At 53.5% G+C, this 24235-nt stretch overlaps 9 protein-coding genes across 9 annotated transcripts; 3 read left to right on the top strand and 6 right to left on the bottom strand.

The window, feature by feature from the left end:
* Positions 1–22: 22 nt before the first annotated feature.
* On the top strand, positions 23–1522 carry J4E78_002557 (uncharacterized protein; the record flags this gene model as incomplete). Its single annotated transcript, XM_049363203.1, has 2 exons — positions 23–28; positions 83–1522. 2 exons carry the CDS (start codon positions 23–25, stop codon positions 1520–1522), a joined length of 1446 nt encoding a protein of 481 aa, XP_049225795.1.
* A 287-nt stretch (positions 1523–1809) lies between these two features.
* J4E78_002556 (uncharacterized protein) lies at positions 1810–5255 on the bottom strand (the record flags this gene model as incomplete). The annotated part of the gene is made up of 3 exons (XM_049363202.1): positions 1810–2083; positions 2142–4699; positions 4758–5255. The coding sequence occupies 3 exons, from the start codon at positions 5253–5255 to the stop codon at positions 1810–1812; spliced, it is 3330 nt and encodes a 1109-aa protein (XP_049225794.1).
* A 443-nt stretch (positions 5256–5698) lies between these two features.
* J4E78_002555 (uncharacterized protein) lies at positions 5699–7624 on the top strand (the record flags this gene model as incomplete). Its single annotated transcript, XM_049363201.1, has 1 exon — positions 5699–7624. The coding sequence occupies one exon, from the start codon at positions 5699–5701 to the stop codon at positions 7622–7624; it is 1926 nt and encodes a 641-aa protein (XP_049225793.1).
* Positions 7625–7671: 47 nt separating this feature from the next.
* J4E78_002554 (uncharacterized protein) lies at positions 7672–8340 on the bottom strand (the record flags this gene model as incomplete). Its single annotated transcript, XM_049363200.1, has 1 exon — positions 7672–8340. The coding sequence occupies one exon, from the start codon at positions 8338–8340 to the stop codon at positions 7672–7674; it is 669 nt and encodes a 222-aa protein (XP_049225792.1).
* A 629-nt stretch (positions 8341–8969) lies between these two features.
* Positions 8970–9755, bottom strand: J4E78_002553 (uncharacterized protein; the record flags this gene model as incomplete). Its single annotated transcript, XM_049363199.1, has 1 exon — positions 8970–9755. The coding sequence occupies one exon, from the start codon at positions 9753–9755 to the stop codon at positions 8970–8972; it is 786 nt and encodes a 261-aa protein (XP_049225791.1).
* Positions 9756–15492: 5737 nt separating this feature from the next.
* J4E78_002552 (uncharacterized protein) lies at positions 15493–16781 on the bottom strand (the record flags this gene model as incomplete). Its single annotated transcript, XM_049363198.1, has 4 exons — positions 15493–15808; positions 15873–16072; positions 16126–16447; positions 16777–16781. The coding sequence occupies 4 exons, from the start codon at positions 16779–16781 to the stop codon at positions 15493–15495; spliced, it is 843 nt and encodes a 280-aa protein (XP_049225790.1).
* A 1183-nt stretch (positions 16782–17964) lies between these two features.
* On the bottom strand, positions 17965–19725 carry J4E78_002551 (uncharacterized protein; the record flags this gene model as incomplete). The annotated part of the gene is made up of 1 exon (XM_049363197.1): positions 17965–19725. One exon carries the CDS (start codon positions 19723–19725, stop codon positions 17965–17967), a length of 1761 nt encoding a protein of 586 aa, XP_049225789.1.
* Positions 19726–20174: 449 nt separating this feature from the next.
* Positions 20175–21098, bottom strand: J4E78_002550 (uncharacterized protein; the record flags this gene model as incomplete). The annotated part of the gene is made up of 1 exon (XM_049363196.1): positions 20175–21098. The coding sequence occupies one exon, from the start codon at positions 21096–21098 to the stop codon at positions 20175–20177; it is 924 nt and encodes a 307-aa protein (XP_049225788.1).
* Positions 21099–21967: 869 nt separating this feature from the next.
* Positions 21968–24220, top strand: J4E78_002549 (uncharacterized protein; the record flags this gene model as incomplete). The annotated part of the gene is made up of 3 exons (XM_049363195.1): positions 21968–21992; positions 22044–22113; positions 22186–24220. The coding sequence occupies 3 exons, from the start codon at positions 21968–21970 to the stop codon at positions 24218–24220; spliced, it is 2130 nt and encodes a 709-aa protein (XP_049225787.1).
* Between the last annotated feature and the right edge of the window lie 15 nt (positions 24221–24235).

Genomic DNA, 24235 nt, shown 5'->3' with positions numbered 1-24235 from the left:
GGGTTAACACCGTTCGACGCTTATGTCCGTCTCAGCAACCGCCACCCAACAGCACCTTCCAAGACCACTACTGCAATTCTAGACTCGACACCCGTTCCTAAGCCCCTCTCTGTTCGAAAACCGATCTTCGCATGCGCAAACCCCTACAATGGTCCTCGGCTTCGAGCGCATCAACGAGCGCACCCAACGCCCGAACGCGCACATAAACTTCATACGCACACTGCCCGGCCCGACATCGTCCACGGCGGAAAACATCCTGAACCGCGTCGCAGCGATATGCTACCCATTCATGAAGTCGCACATGATCCTTGTTCAGGCGCTTGAAGAATTCCCATACAACACCGAGTTCGTTGGCCGCAACTTTAACGCTGGCGAGGTTATACAACTGGTGCTCAGAGACCGGAATGGAAGATGGCTGCCACAGAGGATGGTGGAGATGGTCATGGTACATGAGCTCGCGCACTGCAAACAGATGAATCACTCCAAGGCTTTCTGGAAAGTTCGAGATGGCTACGCAGTCGAATTGAGGGCGCTTTGGGCAAAAGGCTACACTGGCGAAGGACTGTGGGGTAGGGGTAGAGATCTGGATACTGGAGCCCTACAAGCGAGCGACGGGGAGGCTGTGGATGTACCCGAGCATCTATGTGGTGGCACATATGGACGGAAGGGAAACAAGAGGAAGAGGGGTGGGAAGGACAAGCCCCTGCTGACCTATGCGGAGAGGAAGCAACGAAGGATAATGAAGAAGTTCGGAGCTGGAGGCCAGGCATTGGGCGCCGACGACGACACGAAAGTCAAGCTGGAGAAGGGTGTCCCAAAGAAAGGCAAGCCTAGGGTCGCTGGTAGTGCACGAGGACGGGACCTCCGAGCTGCGGCGGCATTGGCACGTTTCGAGCCAGTCAAGAAGGAGGAAGAGGTCGTGATAAAGAAAGAGGAACCGTCATCGGACAGCGAAACAGAAGATGAGTTTGTCGAAGGCGATCAAGACGGCGCAGCGGTAGACGTAGATGGCAAAAGTATGTTCGACGACAAAGGCCGCGCCCTGGTCAAGATCTGCGAGGACGAAGACGACAAAGATGGCGATGCAAGGAGGGAGATGGACGAGATACAAGGTTTTGCGCCGCAGCCCAAAGCAGGGAAGAAGACAACCTCGTCTAAAGCCTCGAACAAGCCAACAGCACCGAAGCCAACGAAGACTCAGTCTGCACCAAAGACCGCCTCGCGATCGTCTGCCAACGCGAAAGCATCATCAGGGCCTGGCAACTCCCTCCCCGAGATCTTCAAACCCCGTCCGAAACCAGACACTTCTGCTCCCCAACCACCGCAGAGCTCTGCCTGCCCCATTTGCTCTCTTGAGAACGAGGCCGGGGCATTGACCTGCGTCGCTTGCGCAAACGTATTAAAGAGGGACTTTGTGCCCGACCATTGGCGATGCAAGAGCGCTGCTTGCGAGGGAAGCCAGTACATCAACGCCGGGGACGCAGGTGCTTGTGGCGTCTGTGGAATGACTAGGAAGAAATGAGATGGTCATTACGCAGTGAAGCAGCAAGGAGAAGAGGCCAGTGGCCGCAACGATGATGGAACAATTATGATACCCAATTTCCTGAAGAAATAACAACACCGTTACAATGCACTGCATCCTGAGCAGATCAGATCCAGATGTCATGACTTCATTCCATGCAATAACGCTACGCTAAAGTCGACAGTGGCAAACCACAACACCCGTCCCATGATGATCAACACCAAGCTATGCATAGGAATGACCAAATAACGCCTTTCGCCTCCCATCATTCACGGGTATTGCAAGTCCTACCGCGCAATCCTCAGATGTGAAGCTCCCAAATTCTTCCTAGCGCTAGTCGGCATGCCGGCGCCCCTTCCACTATTCCGCCTCATACCCTCCAACTTTGCCTTGAGCTGTTCATGTATTTTCCTGTTCTGTGCCCAGCCATCGGCCAGCTTTTGCATTCGAATAGCGGCGATGACGGCGAGAGCTGCCGATTTGAGCTTGGGTCGGCGGTCGTGGACGGTGATGTCGGGGGTGATGCCCATCTGAGAGATGAGATTGAGGTCTTCTTGATTGCTGGGAGGTGTTAGTCGCTGTGCTGCACAGAGTCTCTGGTAAAGGGGTGGAGACATACCATTCATTGTAAGTCTGAATCTGCATCAAGAAGAACTTCTTTTGGTACCCAAGGGCTTCCCGGAACGCCTCTGCTCGCGAGCATCGTGCGCGGAGGAACTGGATCTGCTTGGCGAGACCGTTGATCTCTTTGATATGGCGCTTAGTAAGGGCTTCGGCCTGTTCGTCCAGATCAATCGCATCCTGGTTGGCCTTTTGTTGGATGGACTTCGAGGAAGCTTGGATGAGACGAAGCTGCGATTCCTTGTCACGGAGGTGAGACTGTAGGTCTCGTAGTTGACGCTCAAGGGCGGATTGCTGTTCCCGTGCTGTCGACTTGGCTTCAGATAGAGATTTGCGGTGTTGAGCATCCTTGTCGCGGATCCGTCCTTCAAGATCGCGAATCTGGTTCTTAAGAGCGGCCTCTTGTTCGCGCTGTGCTGCACGGGTCTGAGATTGCAGGGCCCCGTTCTCGTTCTCCTTTTCGCGTATCATAGATTCCAGAACGGTGATCTTCTCTTCGAGCGAGGCCTTCTCCTCGGCGACTTCGTCGGCATCCTCTTGCAGAACTTCTATTTCAGCTTCGAAGTCGTCCTTCTCCCGGCGAGCGTTCTCCTTGAGCTCCTCAAGTGCTTCCAAGCGCTCCTCTGCAAGTCGTTGTAGGGCATCAACTTGGCTCCTCTGCTCGTTCAGCTCGTCGCGCAAATTCTCTAGCTCGTCGTCGCGTTTCCGTACTAGGTCCTGCATAACATCGATTTGGGTATCGGGCTCGTCGGCATGGCTCCGTAACGCATCAAGCTCGGCCTCGCGCTCGGTTATCGTTCGTCGCGCCGTATCCAGCTCCCGGGTCCTGTCACTGAGGTCATTCCTGAGTTGTTTGAGCTCCTTGAGTGTTGTCTCCTGTGCTTCAATCTTCCTCTGCAGGCCGGCGATATCGCGCTCACGAGCTTGTAACGTCGATTGCGAGTTCGAAAGATCTCGAGATAGTGCATCCCGTTCGCGCGTGATCTTCTGGAGCGCCTCGATCTGGGTGTCCTTGCCAGATACAGCAGACCGTAAGTTGCGCAGTTCGCTCTCGATGTCTTTACGCTCCTGCCGCAGAGTAGCTACCAATGTGTCGCGGTCGTTGTTGCCTCTGCGCAAGACCTCCACTTGCTCATCTTTGCTCGACATCTTGGAAACCAAGTTGTCGCGCTCACGGCGAAGATTGTCACGCTCTCGTATGGCGTTGTTGAGCGACTGCACCTGAGCATCTTTGCTGTTGAGGTTTGAGCGAAGGCCGGTAAGCTCCTGCGTGGCATCGTCGCGCTCGCGTCGTACTCTTTCCAAGCCATCCAGATCGCGGTCTTTCTGGTTCAATTCGCGTCGAAGCTGTTGCAACTGCTGTTCGTATGCGGATGCTTCCCGTTGTAGGCGTGAAATCTGCTGCATGGCGTCTTGATGTTGCTTCCGGAAGTCGTCCAGCTCATCGGCTCTGGATTCAGCAGCGTCGACCCTCGATTGCAGGAGTTCAATCTCAACGCCCTTTTCACGAGTAATCTCGACCACCTTCTGTCTGGCATCGTTGGCGGATTGCTGCGCCAATTGAACCTGGTTGTCTCCCTGAGACTCCGCAAGCTCCAAACGTTCGCGCAGTGCATCCATCTCAGCATCCTTCTCGTTTTGAATGGTTTGGAGGCGCCGCTGCAGCTCTCGGAGTTCGGCATCCTTTTCGCGCTCCAGTGAACGTAGGCGCTCCTCAAGAACAGAGAGTTCCTGGCGTTTTTGCTCCTCTGCGACCTCGAGATCATGTTCGGCTTCATCCAGGCTTTCGTTCAACTCCCGGATTTCCTGGTCTTTGCTGTCGTCAGCGCTGTCGAGCTTGGACTTCAAGGCGTTGATTTCAGCGTCCTTCTCGCGCTCGACAGCCCGAACTTGTTCCTGGAGGTCTTCGATCTTCTCGCCCTGTTCAGCCACCTGCCGCTCTTTTTCTGCGATGTCATCTTCTTGCCCCTGCTTGGCCGATTGCAGCTGTTCTTCCAACTCGGCGATGCGTTCGGCTTGGTCCCGAAGTTGGCGGTCCTTCTCCTCGTCACCGGCAGACTGTGAACTTTGCGCATTCTTCAGCTTCTCCTCCAAGTCCTTGATCTGTTCGTCCTGGTCGTCTAGCATCTCGTCTCGTCTGTTGAGCTCTGCTTGTGCCTCGTCCAACTCTGCTCTGACCTTGTCCAGCTCCTCGCTCTCGCCATTCTCTTCTTCCAGCTTCCTTTCGAGACGCTCCACCTCGGCTGCGCGTTCGTCGGCTAGCCGTCGGAGCTCGTCCATCTCTTCGCGCATGCCTTCGTCGACGTGCCGTCGCTTGACCTTCTCGGCGTATTCCCGTAGCTGCTGCTTGTATGTGTCTAGTTCCCTCTCGGCCGCTTTGAGGTCTTTCGAGTAGTTCTTGATATCGCGCGCCATCGTGACCTTCTCCGACTTAAGGTTGATGTTCTCCTCCATGGCTTGTCGGTTGAACTCGGGGCCCATCTTCTTCAGGTTCTCTTCCAGGAAATGGATCTTGAGCTTTAGTCCGAAGTTTTCCTTGTCGATCTGCTCCAGACGCTGCAGTTGTGTTAGAACCTGTGAGTAGTCGTGGCCGGGTGAGCCCGGATATACATACCGCTTCCTGCTCTCTCAGCGTGAGCACATTGCCGTTTCCATTGTCCATTTCGCCCTCTGCCCTTCTTGGTAGCGCGGTGGGCGTGCTCATAGCACTCGAGCTGGGGTCTGGCAGCTGTGTCCGCCCATCGACCGAATCGGCGAAGGAACTGGATTGTATGTCGTACATGCTCGCCTCGGGCAGCGGCGTGTTGCTCACTTGGAAGCCGGGCTTCATCGCGGCGGGTGTCGTGATCTTGCCGTCGAGCAGTCCGTTGACCTGGCGCGTGCGATTCGCGGTTGCGCTCTTCAGCATGGGCGTGAATTCGTTCTTCGCGGTTTGTTGGCGTCGGGATGCAAGCGGCTGTCGGGGGGTTCGGGCGCCGCCCATCTGTTTGAAGAGGTTGTCGCGGTCTGTCGGCGCATGGAATGTCTCCTCCATGCTGAATGAGGGCTCGTTGACTGTAAAGCGCGTCATATCGCCAACCTCGGTGCGAGGCGTGTCCGGTAGGTGCGCCATGGTATAGAATGTACTCTAGCAGCGCATGAGTGAGAGAAATAGAAAGGTCCTTTGGGGCGCACCTCAGTAGTGCGGATGCTTCATGTTCCACTTCATCATACTCCAGATGTTGTTTGTTTAGGGACGCTTGGACCACGACAGGGATACTGCCCGCCGCTAGCCCATGCAGGCAAGGACCCGAAAAGCGCGTCCTGGAGTCACGTTACCTCTTTGCCGCCTACACCAGAAACTTCATCCCAGGATTGAATGTTCCCTGACTTCTAAATACACCGATATCCGCCTCTCGAGAGCAGTGGAGATACAGAAACACGTCCTAGAACTACCGGATCGACAAAATCCATACGAGCGTTGGGCTCAGTGTCGGACGAATCACAGCGAAGCCAGCACTCATCTGATATTGACTGGCTCCGAGGAACAACCGCCTGGAATACAGATCCTGAATCATGGACGGACCCCAAGATGATCTCAAGTGGTTTGGCGAAGGTTTCGATGGCTTTCCCAAAAAGCTGCCCGACGATGTCGTGGAATACATGGTCTTTATCATCGATTCTAGACTCTCAGACATTCAGACAAGAGAACGGTTGCAAGCTTTCCAACGCGCTTTGAACGCATTGGAGAAGAAGTTCCTTAAAGAGTACATATGGCAGCGTGACTCTCTCAAGCTCGATCTAGTTCGCGAAGAACACCGGTGGCTGCTCAAAGGACGCTCTAACTACGGCGATAGTGTGGCAGACGAATGGCTGATTGTCTACTTTTTACGTGAACTAAGCAAAGAGTTCAAAGACGCATGGATACGCATATATGACAGCGATGGAGAGTTCCTCCTGATCGAAGCGGCGAATGCGCTACCAAAATGGCTGAACCCTGAGGTTGCCGAGAACAGAGTCTGGATCAACAGTCATCGCCTACTCATCATACCACTTGGGAAAGAAGAAGAGCCTGGCCCTTTGACACAAGCACAAGCTATTCATATCATCGAAGCTACACCAGCACGACCACAGCAGTACATCAAGGTTGAAAAGGAGGCTTTTCATCGCCTGGCTGGTTATCCGGCTGCCATCTCGGAGAATCAACATCATGCGACTCTTCCTCTGCCAAGGAAGGTTGCACATATTCTGCATAGCAACCCGTCGTATATCGCACCAGTAGTCGAAGCCTTCTATCTTCGAGATCCCATCTCCATCCGGCTCATTCAACCCGAAAAGTCCAAAACCCCGCTCACGTTCCCACCAGAAGACTTTGTAGACGTTAGCGTTCGTTTCACTAAAGTTCTTTACGCTCAGCTTCTCGGTCAACATTGGGAACCGCCCGCACCATGGGACGCAGCACTGGAGCAGCTCGTCAAGTCTGGTAGACCAACCGAGAAGGCAGAGATCGGAATCAAGATTACAGCAGGCATGCAGATGCTTCTGTCGCACTCTTTATACACATCTCGCAAACCGACGCGTGAGATCGCCCTTCTACTAGAAGACTTGGAAAGTGGCGACGACACACTTCCTACCGACGCCGAAATCGCCAGTTGGCCCAAGCGTGAAGACGATGAAGGGTGGCTCAACATTGACTTCTCCGAGTTTGAGAAGGAACTCGAAGGCAAAGGAAGCGGCGCGAAAGACGCGTTTGGTGACAAGAATGCGGAGGAGAATTTGAAGAAGATGGTTGCACGCTTCAACGACTTCCTGGCCGACAACGAAGCAGGCGCTGAGGGTGCTGATGGGGTTCTGGACCCCATGGATGTTGACAACGACTCTGACGCTGGCGGTAGAGGATGGGAAGACCCAGAAGATAGTGATTCGCCAGCCGAGAACGAAACCAAGAGCAAGGGAAAGAGCAAGGCGAAGGCCATGGATAGCGAAGATGATGATCACACGGATGAAGATGACGACGAAGAAGCCGACGCAGAGTACGCCGAATACGAACAAGCTTTCGAAAAGTACATGATGTTACCCGCGGCAGAGAAAGCCATTCTCACAGAGGAAGCTCGCGCACTAGCGCTCGAACAAGACGCTGAGAAGGAAGAAGACGAAGAGATCCAGAAGCTCTCTGAGATGATGGAAGCTGAACTCTTCAGCCATGGCGCGCTAAACGTCAACCCCAGATCGGAACACAAGCCCGGAACAGGTCTCCTGTCTGACAGCAAAGGAAAGGGCAAGGGGAAACTTCAAGAGGTCGCTGAAGAAGACGAGGAGGATGATGATGATGACCTTCTGGACGAAGATTACAACCTCGCTGATAACATGCTGAAGGCGTTCAAGGGGCAGGCTGGCATGGCGGGTCCTGCAGGCAACATGATGAGGGCGATGGGCGTGCAGTTTCCACAGGACGCTGATGATGAGATCAAAGGAAGCAGTACTAAGGGTAAAGGCGCGTAAGATGTCTAGCACGTACAATTATTTACAAAAACTTCCGTATGAGTAATTTATGTTCCTTCCTCCATCCACTCGTACTTATCTCTGCCCACTGCCACTTCCAGTGCCTCCGTCTTCACTTTGACCCCATTCTCCCCCAACGTACTGTTGCGCATACTTACTAATCGCCTGTATATCGGCGAACTCTCAGCGACCAACTTCCTCCTTCTGTTTATTACCTCTGTCTGACTCTTCCCCTTTATCTTCAATATCTGCGCAAGCTCTTTGTCCTCTTTACCCTCTACATACAAACGCAGAATCGCTTCGTCATCTTCCGGAGTGAAATCACAAAACTTTTTGCGCCGCTGTAGATCGATGACATCCTGCGGTACTCTTTTCATAACCTTGAGGGCTTGCCATCGAGATTGGATTGCTTCGACCGGGATGTTTATTTCGCGAGAGATGGCTTTGGGCTTCTGCAGGCGGCGGTGTCCGTCGATCACCGCGGCATCGAGTTCGGAAGTCCAGTTTATGGTGGCGCTCACGTCTCTTTGTCGGATGATGGCGTAACGATGCTGAGTAGCATGTGCGGTACGATTTAGGACCTGCGCTGCTTGTTCATAAGTCATTGTCTCTATCTCAATGAGACGGATGAGTTGGCTTTCCTCATCGTAGTTCCATCGACGCTTCTCGGCCGGGGCTTTCCGGGGACAGGATTCGCTGGGGTATAGGGCGTCCATGATGAAACAAAATTGAAGGTCGTCCTTTGAGTGTTAACGAGTTGAGTAGGCCGGTTTTGTGAGTGTTAGTAACATTATGTGGGCATAGTGGCCGAGTATATATCTAGAGAGGAGAGTGGCGGGAAGCGTCAGCTGTGACATGCGTTAGGCACCAAAAGGTGATCACAGCTTGAATATGAATTCACTTTGATCGAATACGATCTCGTGCCCTTGCAAGAATACAGTGGCAAGTATCGTATAGCTCGGAGAGGTAGTCCCAGTCTGGCGTGGACCCCTGCTAGGTAGCGATCAAAGTCATGACACCGAGTGAATGCGAATATTCCCGATACGAAATAGCTCATTCTAGTAGTGCGATTGGCTTTTTCACAATAAACGCAAAGCAAAAAGGTCCTAATAAGGTCGGAAATGTATGAGTTGAATTAGGCTTATCGCACTGTTGACCATGGGATCTAAGAAGACCCAGGAAGAATGATGCGCCCACCCGCCAGAAGTACTGGATGCTCATATGACCTGTGAAAAGTCCAATGCGAGTATCACTGGCTCCGTATCCTCCAAAACTCATTCACATCTCCCTATACAACCCAAAAACCTTGGTTGTAGTCAACCTGCTCATGTGCTGCCCATGCTCGCTAATCAAACACCATAAACTCCTCCATGAACTTGTCTGCCTCCTTGTCATTTGGATTCGTCCTCTTCTTCTCGTGAAGATAGACCGAGTGGACTGCCTGCTTAAACCACCGACCAAGGTTATACCTCACTTCCTCTTCATGACATTGACTGAGCCACCCAGGCGTGTGGTAAAAGGCTGTTGCCATCTTTCGGCAGCTATTTTGCACATCCCGCAGGACTTGACCGTGAACCTTCCACCTTCTGTCGTCACCGCAGACAGCGATCCCATATTCTCCAATATGCTCCTTCGTAAGCGATGCCCACTCGGCCGCGAGGTAAGGTCCAACAACGCTGCGGGGAACGAAGCCGCTTTGTTCCATGAATACGCCAGAGGAAGGATGTGGTAGTTCGAGACAGATGTAATAGTAGTCGCCGTACTCGTACGCAATGCCGATTCTGTTCAGGTCTACGGTGTTGGGGTTGAAGGTAAAGAATGTGTCTCGGAAGTAGAAAGAAGGGCCATAAGCGGGAGCGGGCTGGTTACTACCGGACGCCGGTAGAGTGACGGTAGAATCGCTGACCTTTTTCGCAATCTGGCGCGCTTCAGTGCCGGTCACCAGGCTGTCTGATCGTGCTTTGAGTTTGGAAGTGTCTGGAAGAGATTTGACCGCGTCAGATGCGTTGTGGCGAGGACGCCGTCTGATGATACTGCATGGATATGCGTCGACGTTGATCTTGGATACCGAGATAATGTTAGAGGCTTCCGTTACTGTAGTTAGCGAAGCGCCGTATTCGCGTTCCGTCATTTTGTGGGTAATATGCTGTCTGTCAGAGGTGGTAGAAGGTAAAAGAACTTGGAACGGAAGGCAGAATTGCAAAGGTCGAAGTCGCGGTTGTGACGACAATAGATCCTTGCAACGGAGGGAACGAACAACGTTAGGTGACGTAGAGTTCGCAGAGCATCTCGCAACTTCAATTCGGCTTTTCAACGTCTTCTCGTTTTTTCTTCGCTTTACAGTAATTATACCATGCTGGTCGGAAATACTCTAGCGCTGTTCCATGGGAGTGGATGCCCGCCCAAGGTATGGCTCCACGCACTACCAGCCCGGCAACAGAAGTATAGTATCGGAGGCCAAGCGCAAAGTGAAAACTATGCCAACGTCAGCACAAGTGAGGGTAAGTGAGTAAATGTGTTGCGGACATAGCGTACGTGACCTCCGAGATTTCGTGACCTTCGCTGAACATCCACCTCACTGTCAGGCCCGACACCCACACGTATCCACCCCGCCTTCTTTCCACCTCAACTACAATGTCCAACCCGAATTCTCCAACAGACATCGAGGCGGTCCACAGAAGCGTCGGACTGATCACGCCCTCCTCCGCCCCGCTGCCCATACCTACTGCGATTATCGCCGATCAAGGCGCCTACTGTAATGTAATCCGCACGACCTACATATTAGACACAAACTGACGTCACACCCCAACATCTAGACATGATCTGCTTCGAGTCCGACAATGCCGGTATCACCACGACCCCGCCGCTCTCTGCAAGGAAAGACTTCGTCGCCGCCAACTATCCAGACCTCGTCCAAACTTGGAACAGGAAGAGAAAAGATGACTGGGAAGAAGCGCTACACATGAAGCAGAGGATTACCGACTACGCGGTCTTTTTCCGGGGTAGGCAGCGCGCTGGCGTATTGGCAAGACGCGATGCGGGAGTGGCATGCGATCAAAAGTTGCTCCCGGGGATGAAGCGCCATTTTGGTGAGTTGCGACCCTGCGCAACACACGCTCGCGAGCGGGGTGCCTTCCTGGTCTGTAACGGCTGTCGTGTCGCGCATCATGCGCAGGTAGAGCGAGACTTCGAGCGAAATCGCCTGATGACGGAAGGAGCGCGCGTGCCAGTGTGCGAGTTCTGCGCGAGGAGGTCGGTCCTGGATCTGGGAGAGGGACACCGAGGTTGTGCATGCGATCAAGACTGGCAGTGTTTTCGGTGTCGGGAGGACTTTCTCAGGAAACTAGCAAAGGCAAGGCAGCGGTCGCACGTGGAGGGGAAGTGTGGGAAATGCGATAGTGTGGATGACGTCGTGGAGTATGTGAAAGTATGCCTCCTCTGTCAGGGAGTGAATGTGTATAGCAAGCATGTGTGAAGGACGTTGAGATAAGACAAAAGCGGACATTTCGGACTCGTGTTTTGGAGCTTCATGGAGAAAATACATAGCCGTTGCCTTAAGAAAGCCTACTTTACCTGGAACAACGAAAAGGCAATAGCAGCATAGACGAAGTTGAACCAGATGCACGTCGCTCTTTTTTCGCGCAACCTCAGTACCGTGGCGTGAGTTTGACATCTAGCTTCCCCACTATGATGGTAAAGCAGTCTCGGGTCTTGTTCTCGATTGTACTGCCATCCTCACCCTCAGCAAAAGAGATCTCGAATGATCTAACAAGATTGGCAGTGACACTGCGCAGCTCCATCATGGCTAGCTTCTGTCCGATACAGTTGTACGGTCCAATGGAGAAAGGCAGATAGGCACGTTTGTCGATGATAGCACCAGGTCGTTCGCCGGTCCATCGCTCTGGCATGAAAGACAGCGGCTCTTCAAAGTATCGTGGGTCGCGTTGCAGGCTGTAGAACGGCATCCATACATTAACTCTTCCGGGTATATATGTGCCGTTGGGTAGAGTTATTCCTTCAGGTGGTGTCTCGCGCTGCGCTCCGGAGGGTGTCTGAATGTGTTAATGATGTCAATGATGGCCTCCTTGGGTGAATACTTACAGCAGGATGAAGGCGCAAAGTCTCGTTGATTACCCCGTCCAGATAAGCACACTCGGTGACGTCTTCAACATTAAGATGCGCTTTCTTCGTTTCGATTGCATCAATTGCGGTGCGCAGCTTGGCTTGGGTCTCCAGATTCTTGCACAGCTCGTACAAAAGAAATGATAACGTTGCAGCCACGGTATCGCTGATGATCATGTCAGTATTCGGGACTTTAGCTGGAGGTTGCAACAGGATCAAGTGCAATGCCGTATCTAGGCAAAACCTCGTAACGCCTGGCACCAAGTACTTCATGGGGTTGCTTACCTGCCCGCTATGACTAGAAGCCGCGAATCAGAATTCATCTCGGGCGTTATCCGGTCGTCATTTGGGTCCAGCAGAGAAGAGAAAACGTCCTTCTCTTTGGGTGTATCCTGGTATTCGTGAGAAAGCTTCGTTGAGATGGAGGTTATCGCCATGGCATGCGTACCTTTTTCCGCTCTTCGAGAACCTTTGCACTCCAGGTTATATGCTCAAAGAGGGGTCCAGAACCGACAGGTGTTAGTGCGATAAGCCGCATCGCCCAAGAGATGTGCGCAAAAACACTTATGGGTGCGTGGCTCTCATGCAATAGCTTGATGACAGGATCTTCTTTACCCTTCTTCATCATGTCAAAGCTGCGGTTGAAGCCGACATCTCCCATAACATCAAAGCTGTAGAAGTTGACCCAGTCTGTAATTCGAACTGAAGATCGTGTAGCTCGCTCTTTGAGCTTGGACATGAGAGTAAGAGCATGGCGGTTCAAGCGAGGCTCATATTCGCGGAGAGCATTTGCGTTGAATGCACGATCCCACATCTTGCGCCTTTGTCGATGTTCATCTTTGTTAGTTGTGAAATGAAGAGAACGCCCTGCCACCTCGGAAATACTGTCGTATATAGTGTTCTTCTTGCACTTCGAAGTCGCTCCATGGATCAGAGGAACTGCGTCAGCGCAGTAGACCGTGACTTCTACATTTGGACAGGCAAAGTCAGTGTCTGTGTCACACACACGTTCATTATCTTGGGCTTACCTCTAGGACCAGTACGAATGACGTCTTCTCCGTACTGCTGGGGTAAAGAGTCGAGCCATGAGAAATACTGGAAGTTGGTCGAAAGTACCCCGACCGAGATGCCGTATGACTTTGAGAATCGGGCGAGGAAGGGGCCAGGGAACTTTGCAATGTCAGCAAATCCTACTTGATCAACGTCAACGAAGCGCTTGCCTTCCGCAAGCGATGGAAGAATCCCCTATGCAGTAATATGCTGGCAATCAAGATGGCGAAATAGAATGTTGCCGTCCTTGCCGCAAGCTGGATTGCGACCCCAAGAGATTTAGTGGACGTATCAGCAACATATTCGAGAGTCGCAATGCCTCCAAAGGCGACAGTCCAGACTCCAATGACTGTGTGGAAGGTGTTATCCCAGTCGCTTCGGTGAAGAGCATAGTGAGTTGCCAATGCTAGTGACGCAATTAATGTTTTGCTGTGCGCAAGCTCCATAGTTCCGTACGGCACGATAGCTGATGGAGAAGGAGATGAAAGATCTCGAGAGATGTTGGAATGATGAAGGGGTTGCTGAGACCATGAGGAGCTGAATGGAAGGTTGGACCCTGAAAAGCCGAACATTTGGACGGACCGTACGAGTGAAACGCACGATCTTGGAAATTCGTGTTAGCACGCGCGGCTGAGAGCTGCAGGTAAATTTTGACCAGTACTGAGGGAGCACAGGATTTTAACAATCGCCATTGTGCTGCGGCGTAGTTGATGCAGCAAACACTGCCTCTGTCATGCTGTGCCTCCTATGCCCAGGTCTGAGGTGGATATTTTGGAATGCGCCTGCGGACCGTTAGCTTGCAGGGATTACGTGCTACTAAAGCGGGGCACTAACCTGATGGAGGCTACTTGGCAAGAGCTCCTTGCTTGACAATCGCGTCGCTGCACGATCTTTCTTTTCGGAACTCTACCAATCTCCAGTTACATGCCGAGGTCTCAGCCCCTAGGTACGTCGAATGGTGTCACGACGCGCTTATAAAGCCACCACAACGTGAAACTATTCTCCTAACAGAACCTTGCTGATAAGCCCTAGGCTAAAGACATCCCGAAGCCTTGAATGTCTCTCGGACCTGTCGTTGCCAAGCGGTCGTTAAGTCTTCCTCGCTCGATCGAACCCTGTCATCTTCTGACTCGCAATCGCTGTTGAACATCTCTTTTCTGGAGAATGCACGGCTGATGGATATGCCATTCTGCACGGCGACTCGGTAATGCACCTGGAAGTCAAGCCTGGAATCGATGCATGAGCCTGATCCATCCGCTAGCTTGCTTCGTGGTTGTGCAAGCATGTGGCACCGCATGTGAGATATTGTATCTGCCACTCTTCGTAGCCGCGGACGATCAAAGTTCCACTGCACGTTGAGGTGTTCGAGCGTTTCGACTTTCAACAACGGTTCGATCCAGGAAGCGACCCATGGTCTTGGCCCAACGGTCATCTGTGCTTCCCACAACAAACACTCTTCCGCTGAAGAAGGCGCAGTGTCATAGCGCTGATGGGAACTGCTGATCATTAGATGAAGCCTCCGTAACCCCATGCGCGTGGTGGACAAGAGAGTACAGAGGTCCGTAAAGTGGTTGTAAGCGAATTGCAGCACAAGCGAGTCTGTTGACCTGCGGAGAACGGGATAATGAGCTCCAATGGTGCCTCTCATATTGCTCGCTTCCACTAACGCAAGCTCCATAGATGAAATAAGCTTGAGGGATTCGGCAGGCCTGTCGCACAAGAACGCGAAAGCGGTCGGTATGCTGAGGCTTTCCGTAAAGCTGAAGATATTCTGTCCATAAAAGACCTTTCTAGCTTCGTGATAGATCTGCCGGCATGTTTGCAACAACCGAATTTCGATGTGGTTGGACGACGTGTCTGATGGAATTGCAAGTTGATATGTCATTCGGATGTTCGTAGGCCCATCCCTTGAGTCGTACTCCGCGGAGGTCAGACCAATGTCGAAGCGAGGTGTCAGCCAGATCCGTCGGTGGGCGCGTAGACGTCTCAACGGGTAAGCTTTCTCGAGCCCACGGGTACTGCGGCAAGCCGGGGCTTCCAATAGGACGGCTGCGCTTTGAACGGGAATCACATCGCATACGAGGACGTATCCATAAATAAGATCTCGAAGCTCCCGCGGAAGTTTAAGAAGTCGCGAAGACATGGTGGCACAGATCAGGGGTTCACTGCGCAGCCGTTGACGATAAAGGCGTGTCAAGTCGATTAGGGGAGATGTGATGACGCCGTTCGTTCCGAGAACGGCTAGGCCAATTGACCGCGCACCTGGACAGGGGCCGAGGTCGGACTATCCCCCGCTCCTCTCCTCTCGCGCCATACGACCACCTTACACAAGAAAGAAATTGAACAGGTGCACTGACGTCTATAGTAAGGTAATAGCTGAAATAAACAAGACCTGAAGGCAGCGTAGACTTCAGAGGGATGCGTGTTGGAATCTTCCTTTGCACGAAGCTCATTCTCTGTCAGCTCTAGTACTCTTCTATCAATACCAGATGACTAATATAGACTGGGTTCATGTTCACAGAAGAAAAGGTTAAGAAGTGAAAACATAGCTAAGGATGTGACAGTCAAATTGGCTATAAGCTGTATATACAAGAATCTTATCGATCGTCACTTCAGTTTTCCCTCCACTCTGTCACCACCATTCCCAGCCTTGCGATACTCGTTTGCTTCCTGGTCTCCACCAAGTGTTAAACACTTTACAAGTTGGCAGCAATGAAGCTACGGAGAGTAGCCTGGCCAATGTTGGCGTACACACCAGGGGCGTTGGGGGCAGCGCAGCCATCACCCCAAGAAACGGCACCGAGGAGGACCTTGGTGGACTTGTTGACGATAGGACCGCCGGAGTCACCCTGGCAAGAGTCCTTTCCACCCTGGGAGAGACCGGCGCAGAACATCTGGGCGGTAACAGCCGAGGTGCCGTAAGAAGACTGGCAGGAGCTGCGAGAGACGACAGGAACATCAACCTTGAGGAGGTTGACGGGGAGCGACTGGCCGCCGGAAGAGGTAGTACCCCTAATTTGAAAGTTAGCTATGTGTTTCGGACAGATTCTGAACAGATAAGAATGACAAAACTTACCAGCCAGCAACGGTGAGGGTGGTTCCAGCAGCAGGGTCGGATCCGGACGCGGGGAGCGTAGCGTACGAGACGGTGGAGCTGGTAGGGATGGAGGTGGCCAGCTTCATGATGGCGACATCACCGTTGTAGGTGCTCGCTACGTAGCCAGGGTTGACCTTGATGGAGGAAACACGGGCAACAACACCGCCGGAGGTACGGCTCTGGATTCAACTTGTTAGCCTGAACAAATCTCATGGCCAAGGTGGAAGCTTACGTTGGAACCAGCGCGAACTGTGAGGCTGGAGGCAGTCTGGCCAACAGCACAGTGAGCAGCTGTGAGGATGGTGTTGGCGTTCAGAAGGGTGCCACCGCAGAAGTGGGAGCCGGAGCGCTGGAGGGAGACGATGAAGGGGAATTCACCCGCGCTAGCGGTTGTTCCACCGACAATGTCCTCCTGGCTGCCGTTGTCCCAGTCGGGGATCTCAGTGGGATCCTGAGGGATGGCTGCGGAGAGCACCACCGCTGGGATAGCGAGGACGGTGAGGAGATCTTTGATCTGCATCTTGAAGGAGGTTGGCCGGAAAGCTGGAGTGGGACTGAAGCTGGAAGCGAAAGACTGCTGGTTCTCTGATGAGGACTGGCCTGAGAATGAGAGGAAGACAGCCTCCTATTTGTACTCGACTGGTCACTCTCTAGTCTTGCGACTTTGATGTGGTGGTATACACCAACCTTGCCACATTGTTGTCGTGTGGTCCAGGTATGCTACTGGTCCCAAGACCGCTAGAACAGGGGATATTCGATGCTCCTTCTGCATGTAGAAGGAGAAAAGCAGTGTACAGCGGTGATTGGTACTGTTGCAGTTATAAGTTCCTTCTACAGCCTAGCATCCTTCATGCAGCCATCCGTCGATGTGGTGCTTATCTACTGCATGACTATCGATACACCGGAGATCCCGTGCTCGTCGCCAAACGGGAAGCTGTTTTGGCCCACTATCGTACAACTGGTTCTGCATAGTAGTGTCTCCGGCCCTAGGGGATATTGTGGTGAGTTCGGCCGGTAGTGGCTGGTTTCACGTGCCAACGTCGGTGAACGCCATGTGCCATCGAGATAGAGGGAAAAGAAATCTGGGAAACATAGGCGGAAGGCCAGTCAGCTGCTGCTGTGGCAGTACAAATCTCCAGCCTCTAGGCTGAGACTACGCCGGTGCCGGTGCCGGGTGATCTTCCTGATGGCGTTACATGGATGAAGATCCTAGGTGAAGAGCTACATGGCAACTATAATTGGCTCATTAGGTGGGAGATCGATGATTGCGATAAGATCTAGCTGATGAGCATTTGCGACTACAAATGACGAGTGGCCTGCAGCGTCCGGCGGTCTCCCCCATGGACTCGCTGCCAAGCCTTACCAAGCTTCCGTTTATATTGCAGTCGTGGGCGCGATATGCGAGATAGCAAATGGTTGGTGTGGGAGCATCGTCTCCCTGTGAGGTTTGTCTCGAAGAGGCAGTTACTGGTGAGGGTGGGGCTTGGCATGCGGCCCGGCCCCTGCTCATTCCCTCCGAAACACTCCGCCCTACCTGCTGCGATCGCCACAACACCTGAATCATCTCGTATGGACGCGGACTTCGCGACCTAATCAGACGGAAGAGACCTGTTAACAGTAGGTGGCAAGAACTTTGCCCCCACTGCGTCATTTATCATGGACAGGTATGAGCGAGGTGTGTCCGCCCTTGTCTGCGAGGAGTACAGGTTGGTGAAATCTGGAGCAAGCACCGCACCTCTGGCGTCCTCTTGAAACGAGACCTTGCAAACTCACAAAGCCTATACTTCTTTCAATACCGTATATACGTACAGTGATGTCTGCCTAGGTGTTAAACGGATGATGTGCTGCGTGCTGCATGGTAGTGCTTCGCCGCGCGATACGTGGAAACGCCGCGAATTAATTCAGGCACATGTATAGCACAGCTGTGGCATCTCTCGAGACCTCCTGGCTTCACATCGTATTTGTTCGCTCATCACATGTCAAACTAATGTACACATCAAACCACTTTTTGCCAGCCACTACGCACCCTCAGATACTCACTGCAGACTGCTGAGTCGAACATCGACATACTCTACTGTTTCAGAGAGCCCTTCCTAGTCCTCATCCTTACTTCGGCATCTCCCAGCAGTCCGCGATAGTCCTCCGGGCCATAGCTACTCACGCACTCCCTCAAACCTCCACCCTTCCTCCGCTCCTGCATACCCAGATCTCTTAGCAGCGTGTCAAGGTAAGGCATCGTATCAAAGACAAGATCGGGTAGCGTATGCCCATAACTCATTGCGCCGCGGAGAACACAGTACTGCGTGTTCCGATATGTCTCCTCAAGTGCCTTGATTGATGAAGAGGGCGGAGACAGGGTACCGTCGAAATAGGCAGTGATCCAGAGACTTTGGATGTATGCGCACGGGAAGGTAAAAAGACAATGGGCTGCACCAGCGAAGGCGATGTTGCGCTCTTCCATGGCTTTTGGCGGGACCATGAAGCGGTATAAGCGGTACGGTTGGGCGTTTGAAGAAGGCTGTTCAGCGTAACGAAGGGAGGGATCGGGATGATGGATCCGGCTCGTATCCCTCTCTTTCAGGTAAGGGTACTCCGTGTACAGAGTTTCCTCTGACTTCCGTATAAGCGCTGTCTCTTCCGGCGTGAGTGCAAGTGTACTGGGTAAGCCCAATTGCTTCTCCAGCTCTTGAGGTTCGAAGCGGAAGGTGTATCCCTTTTGCCAGCCTGTTGCACAAACGACTGCATCGGCGTCTAAGACCTTCCCTGACTTGAGTACAACTTGTCGCTCTCCATACAGGCTTTCAATGTCGTCAACGACCACTTTGACTTTTCCGTCTTTGACCAACTCGAAAAAGCTATCCGGGTAATTGTGAATCGATAGCGCATTGCCGACTTCGAAAGCACCTCTCCAAGGCCGCAACTTCTTCGTCTCAGGGTGTTTGTCCAACCTATTTAGCGCGATCGCATCTTCTCCAAGTATGTTCCAGAAAGCACCGACTATTTTCCTGCCGAGCCACGTGCGATGGAAAAAGGAGCGCAGCCAGCCTTCAATGCCTGTCGTGGGTGCCCAAGGACATGGAGACATGAAGCCAAAGAAACGTGTATGTACCAGTTTCTCCAGCCACAATCCCAATGGTGTGACGTGACTAGGCGTCATCCACACAGGTCCGTTGCCGTCAGGACGAATGAGTAAAGTTGCTGTAGCAGACGGCTGACTAGCACATGCGTACGCTACATCCCACGCCGACTTTCCAGATCCCACAACGACGGTATGCTTGCTTGGTTTCGCAATGACTTCGTGATGTTCCGGGAAGTCTGCAGCATGGATGACCAATGATCTGAAGTTTGTCGACGTTTGATAATCCGGTAATAGTGGCTTGTTCGTGGTACCGACTGCAATGACCAGTTTCTTCGCTTTGATCTGGGTGCCCTTTCTATTCAATGGAGATGCCGCGCAATGCAAAACCCATCCATCCGCATCTTCATCCCTCTCGATGACCTCGACAGTTGTTCGCCCTCTAACGAATTGCTCTACATTGGCCCATTTCATGAAAGCACAAAGGTAGTCGAACATCTTCGCGGCAGGAATGTGTTCTCCCCTTTTCACCATGAACTTTTCTTCATCCATGGGGAAGTCAGGGTGTTCGTACATGCCCCACAGATTGTTGGTCCGGAGACCGGGAAACACACGATTCGGTGCCCATGGTCCGCCAATGGATGGCGCAGAGTCGAGAATGAGTATTTTGGCTGAAGGATGCAGGTGGTGGTATGTGTGAGCAGTTGTGAGGCCGTAGATGCCTGCACCTATGATCACGAGATCCGCTTCTTCCATTGTACGGACGGACGTGAGAAACCACTCGAGGGTTGGAGGAACTTGCGCAGAGTTATGTGCAGCTGTATGGACGGGGCTATACGTGTCGAGAGTAGAAGAACTGCGGCAGGTACAGTGGACACCATCCATGCTATTGGTTCCGGCAGCGTGAGATGGAGCAACGGGAGGCCCTATGTTTTCGATGCGGTAAAACAAGCGAGATCTGTATGATCCATGTCATTCTTGCAGTAGCATCTACCAGAGGTACGATTGCGATAACTGGAAAGCTTGTCGGACACAAGATCTTGTTGGAAGCCCTAACACTAGCCATTCACATGTTAGAGTTGTGTTCATGCTACAGTCGTGATCTTTTCCGAACCGCTGCATCCTCATCAACGCTTGCATTAAAATATGGTATCGGGTCAAATTAGGGGGGTAGCCATCAGAAGCCAGAAAATAGAGCAGGAGCATCATAGTTTAGCCTTTACAGAGCCAACCCCAGCCTTGACTTGCACAGCTCCAGCCGAATCGGTATCCACCATTACCACAACCCCCTCGGAAGCGGTTTGGTCTGGCTTCAGCACGATTTCCTGACAGTCTTCGTTGCCTACTTCATTCGCAAACTGTACGACCACAAAGTCGATCGGCCGATCTCCGATCACGATCATCGGCGCATGCCATGTCCCAGCCCCGTATGTCACTGCTTGACTGCCATTTGCAACGAAGGCGCGAAGGTTCTTGAGGTCTGGCAGGCCAGGTCCTTTGGGTCGCGCTGACGGGTGCAGCCGTGAGAACTGGCTCTGGGTAGGCACAGTCTCGTTCGAGTACGGGCTCGGCCTCGCGCGCGCGAAGATGTCCATGACACTCCTTTTCCGTTCGATGTGGGGTGTAGGATATGGCGGCGCTCTGCCTGTGTGCCTTTTCGATGCGCTTGCCGGCAGTGTTGGAGCCACTATGACAAGATACTGTGTGTGCCTTTCCTGCTGCGACAGGCCCATGGGTATGAATGTCTGCGTGGTGAACGGATGTCTTTCGAGGATGCCAACGTCCAATAGCTGCCTCTGGAAGTCCCCGCATCCTTCCTCGTCCTCATCTAGGTCCAGGTCTCCCCACGAGCTGGGCATGCTCATGCTCGGCTCGTGCGGCCGGAGGTTGCGCGGCGAGCAAACAAACATGTTCATTACTGCCTTGGCAGGTTTCTTGCTCGGCGCAAGGCTGTACAAGTTCGACATGTGTGTGACATCGAGGTACTTGGTGGCTGAGCCCTGATTGGCGGCGACGGCGTCCGGCGGTGGTACGCGTTGCGGGATGGGCAGCTTCGCGGACGGTGATGTGGTCGGGTTCTCGATGACAGCACCGAACTGCGCAAAAGCAGTTGGAGTCAGAAGCTCCATCGGGATGCGAATCGAAGGGGCGGGCATCGAGGTCGGCATCTTTGCGGCACGGCGTCCAAAGGGACGTGGACGGAAGCTACGATGGGTCTGTGGAGTTGGGGGAGCTCGGGAGCTTATGGCGCTACCGAGGCGATAACGATAGACATGGAGTTCGCCGTTGGTATGTCGCGAACGATTGACTCTACGCAATGCCTTTGCAAAGTGCGCGATCTCCTACGTATCTAAACAGATAGATGGAGTAAGAAATGATGTATCAGTCGCTGACACTCGAGACGAAGCCGACGAAGCATGCTCGATTTGCGGCTCTTGCTAGGGAAAGCTGGCCCGCAGATCATTGAATCTCGAATCCTTCTGTGCAGGCGGCACAAGATCGGTCTAGACTCGGTGACGTCGATGCAGTCAGAAAATGTATTCAGAAGAGGAGTTTCGAGCGCCAATACGTGCACAGCCTCTCCCATTCACTCTTCCGTCTCCAGCATGCGCTGGCGAGGCTGATGTCACAGTCCCAACGCCAGCGGCCCGCATTTTCCCCGAGCACTAGCGCGTGTGCCCACGGATTTCTTTCTCGACGGCCGCCATCGCCTTCACTACGCTGTCACACGGTCACCCTTCAATTCCCTGACGCGTGTTCCTCCTTCCCTCCACGATCCACCCGTTGCCGCTGCGTGCGCCCAAAGTCTGCCCTGGCCTATAAAGTCCCGGAACTACGTCACACTCGAATCCATACCCACACCCCCGACGTGTTCCTGTCTTAGCCTTACTCATCGCCAACCCACAAAACCGAGCTCAGCAGTGAGCCAGACTTCGCGACCACCAGCACCTTGCCCCACGCCCACTTGTACAACTTCCTGTGACTTTTACTAGTTATCATGGCTGTTCCCACACAGTTGGCTTGTACGCACCCTCCGCACAGTCGGGCTTGAGACACGCTAACAACACTCGCAGACCGCTCCGCCAAGGGCATCGGGATCTTCAACGCTGCTCCAGTGTATGAGGCTCTTCCAGGATTCGTACGGTAAGTATTTGGACTATATAACAACTTCTCGCGCACCTCCACGTCTAGTGCTGACGCTGACTTGCACAACAGACCCGAAGGCAACCTTCGCTGCTGCTGCTACTCGCCCGATAGCAAGTACTTCGCGTGGGCAACACCTGAACAGGTTTCGGTGATCGACGCCTCAGTCGGCAACGTCATTACCACACTCCCCACACCGAACGTTTACGAGCTCGGTTTCTCCCCGCTCGGCACATACCTCATCACATGGCAGCGCCCATCCAAGGACGAAGACGGCAACGCGGCGAAGAACCTCCGGGTCTGGAAGACGCTCTCCGACGAAGCTGAAGATGACGGATCACGGGCAGTCATCGGCGAATACGTTCAGAAGAACCAGAGTGGCTGGAACTTGCAGTACACGTCCGACGAGAAGTACTGTGCGCGCGTTGTAACAAACGAGGTGCAGTTCTTCCAGTCGAGCGACTTGCGCAACCCTTGGAACAAGCTCCGCGTGGAGGGAGTGACCGACATGGCGCTCGCCCCAGGCAAGAACCATTCAGTTGCCGTTTTTGTTCCGGAGCGCAAGGGTATGCCCGCTGCTGTCAAGGTCTTCCAGGTCCCTCAATTCAGCCAGCCGGTATCCCAGAAGACTTTCTTCAAGGGCGACAAGGTCCAGCTGAAGTGGAACGATCTCGGTACCAGCTTGATTGTCCTAGCCCAGACTGAGGTCGACAAGACGAACAAGAGCTACTACGGCGAGACCAACATGTACATTCTCAGCGCCAACGGCACCTTCGATTCGCGCATCCAGCTAGACAAGGAGGGTCCTATTCACGACGTTTCCTGGTCGCCAAACTCGAAGGAGTTCGGTGTCACCTACGGCTACATGCCCGCAAAGACTACCATCTTCAACCAGCGCGCGGTCGCACAACACAGTTTCGATCTAGGCCCACGCAACACTATCCTTTTCAGTCCACACGGTCGCTTCGTCATCGTCGCCGGTTTTGGTAATCTAGCTGGAGATATGGATATCTACGACCTCGAGAAGAACTTCGCTAAGGTCTGCCACGTCAAGACCTCCAACTCGACCTATTGCGCGTGGAGTCCGGATGGGCAGCATATTCTTACGGCTACTACTAGCCCGCGTCTTCGTGTCGACAACGGTGTTCGCATCTACCACGTCAGCGGGGGCCTCATGTACAACGAGGACATGGCCGAACTCTACCACGTCGTTTGGCGCCCTCAGCCAACCTCGATGTACCCTCTGACCGACCCCTTGACCAACGTACCGGCACCGCATCCGTCTGCGCTCGCCTATCTCAGCACCCAGAAGACACCGTCCAAGCCTGCGGGTGCCTACCGTCCCCCCGGAGCGCGCGGAACCGCTACACCCCTACACTTTAAGCGTGAAGATGAAGGAGGCGCAGCTTATGCCAACACCGGTATCTCTTCCACGAACGTTGGCTTCGCCAATGGATTTGGCAAGCCGCGTCGCCGTGAGGTACCAGGAGCGGAAGCTGCTGAGACCCTTCCACCGGGCGCTGCTCCCGGCGGCGGTGTTAGTCTTACCGGCGCTCAAGATGGCGATGGAGAGCTCTCGAAGGCGGCTTTGAAGAACAAGAAGAAGCGAGAGGCCAAGAAGGCTCGCGAGGCCGCCGACAAGGCTGCTGGACTCGGCGCTGACGGTGCCAATGCACCCAACGGAGCTGGACGTAGCCCAGAACGTCGCCAGCGCAGCCGCAGCAAGAGTGGATATGAGCAGCAAGGACGAAGCGCCAGCCAGCACCGCAACTTTGGCAACAGCCCAAACCGTCAAGCCCGCCCGGACGGTAACCAGCGCCAGAACCCTGCGCAGCAGCGTCAGCAAGCTCCAGCTCAGGCTCAGGCCCCTCCCCCGATCCAGACCGAGAGCCAGGGTCCTCCCCCTGACCTCACCGTCACCAGCCCTGGTGACGGCGGCAACCCTCAGGACAAGAAGATCAGGGGTTTGCTGAAGAAGATGCGCGCCATCGATGAGCTGAAGATGCGTCAAGCCGGCGGAGAGAAACTAGAGGACACCCAGGTCAAGAAGATCAGCACCGAGAAGCAGATCAAGAAGGAACTAGACGCCTTGGGCTATAGCGGTTAGAAAACACTGTAGATG

This window comes from Alternaria triticimaculans (assembly GCF_023758025.1).
Source record: "Alternaria triticimaculans strain BMP 0046 chromosome Unknown scaffold_2, whole genome shotgun sequence".
Taxonomy (NCBI): domain Eukaryota; kingdom Fungi; phylum Ascomycota; class Dothideomycetes; order Pleosporales; family Pleosporaceae; genus Alternaria; species Alternaria triticimaculans.
The sequence above is the reverse complement of the archived record's forward strand: the minus strand, read 5'-3'. Positions and strand labels throughout refer to the sequence as shown.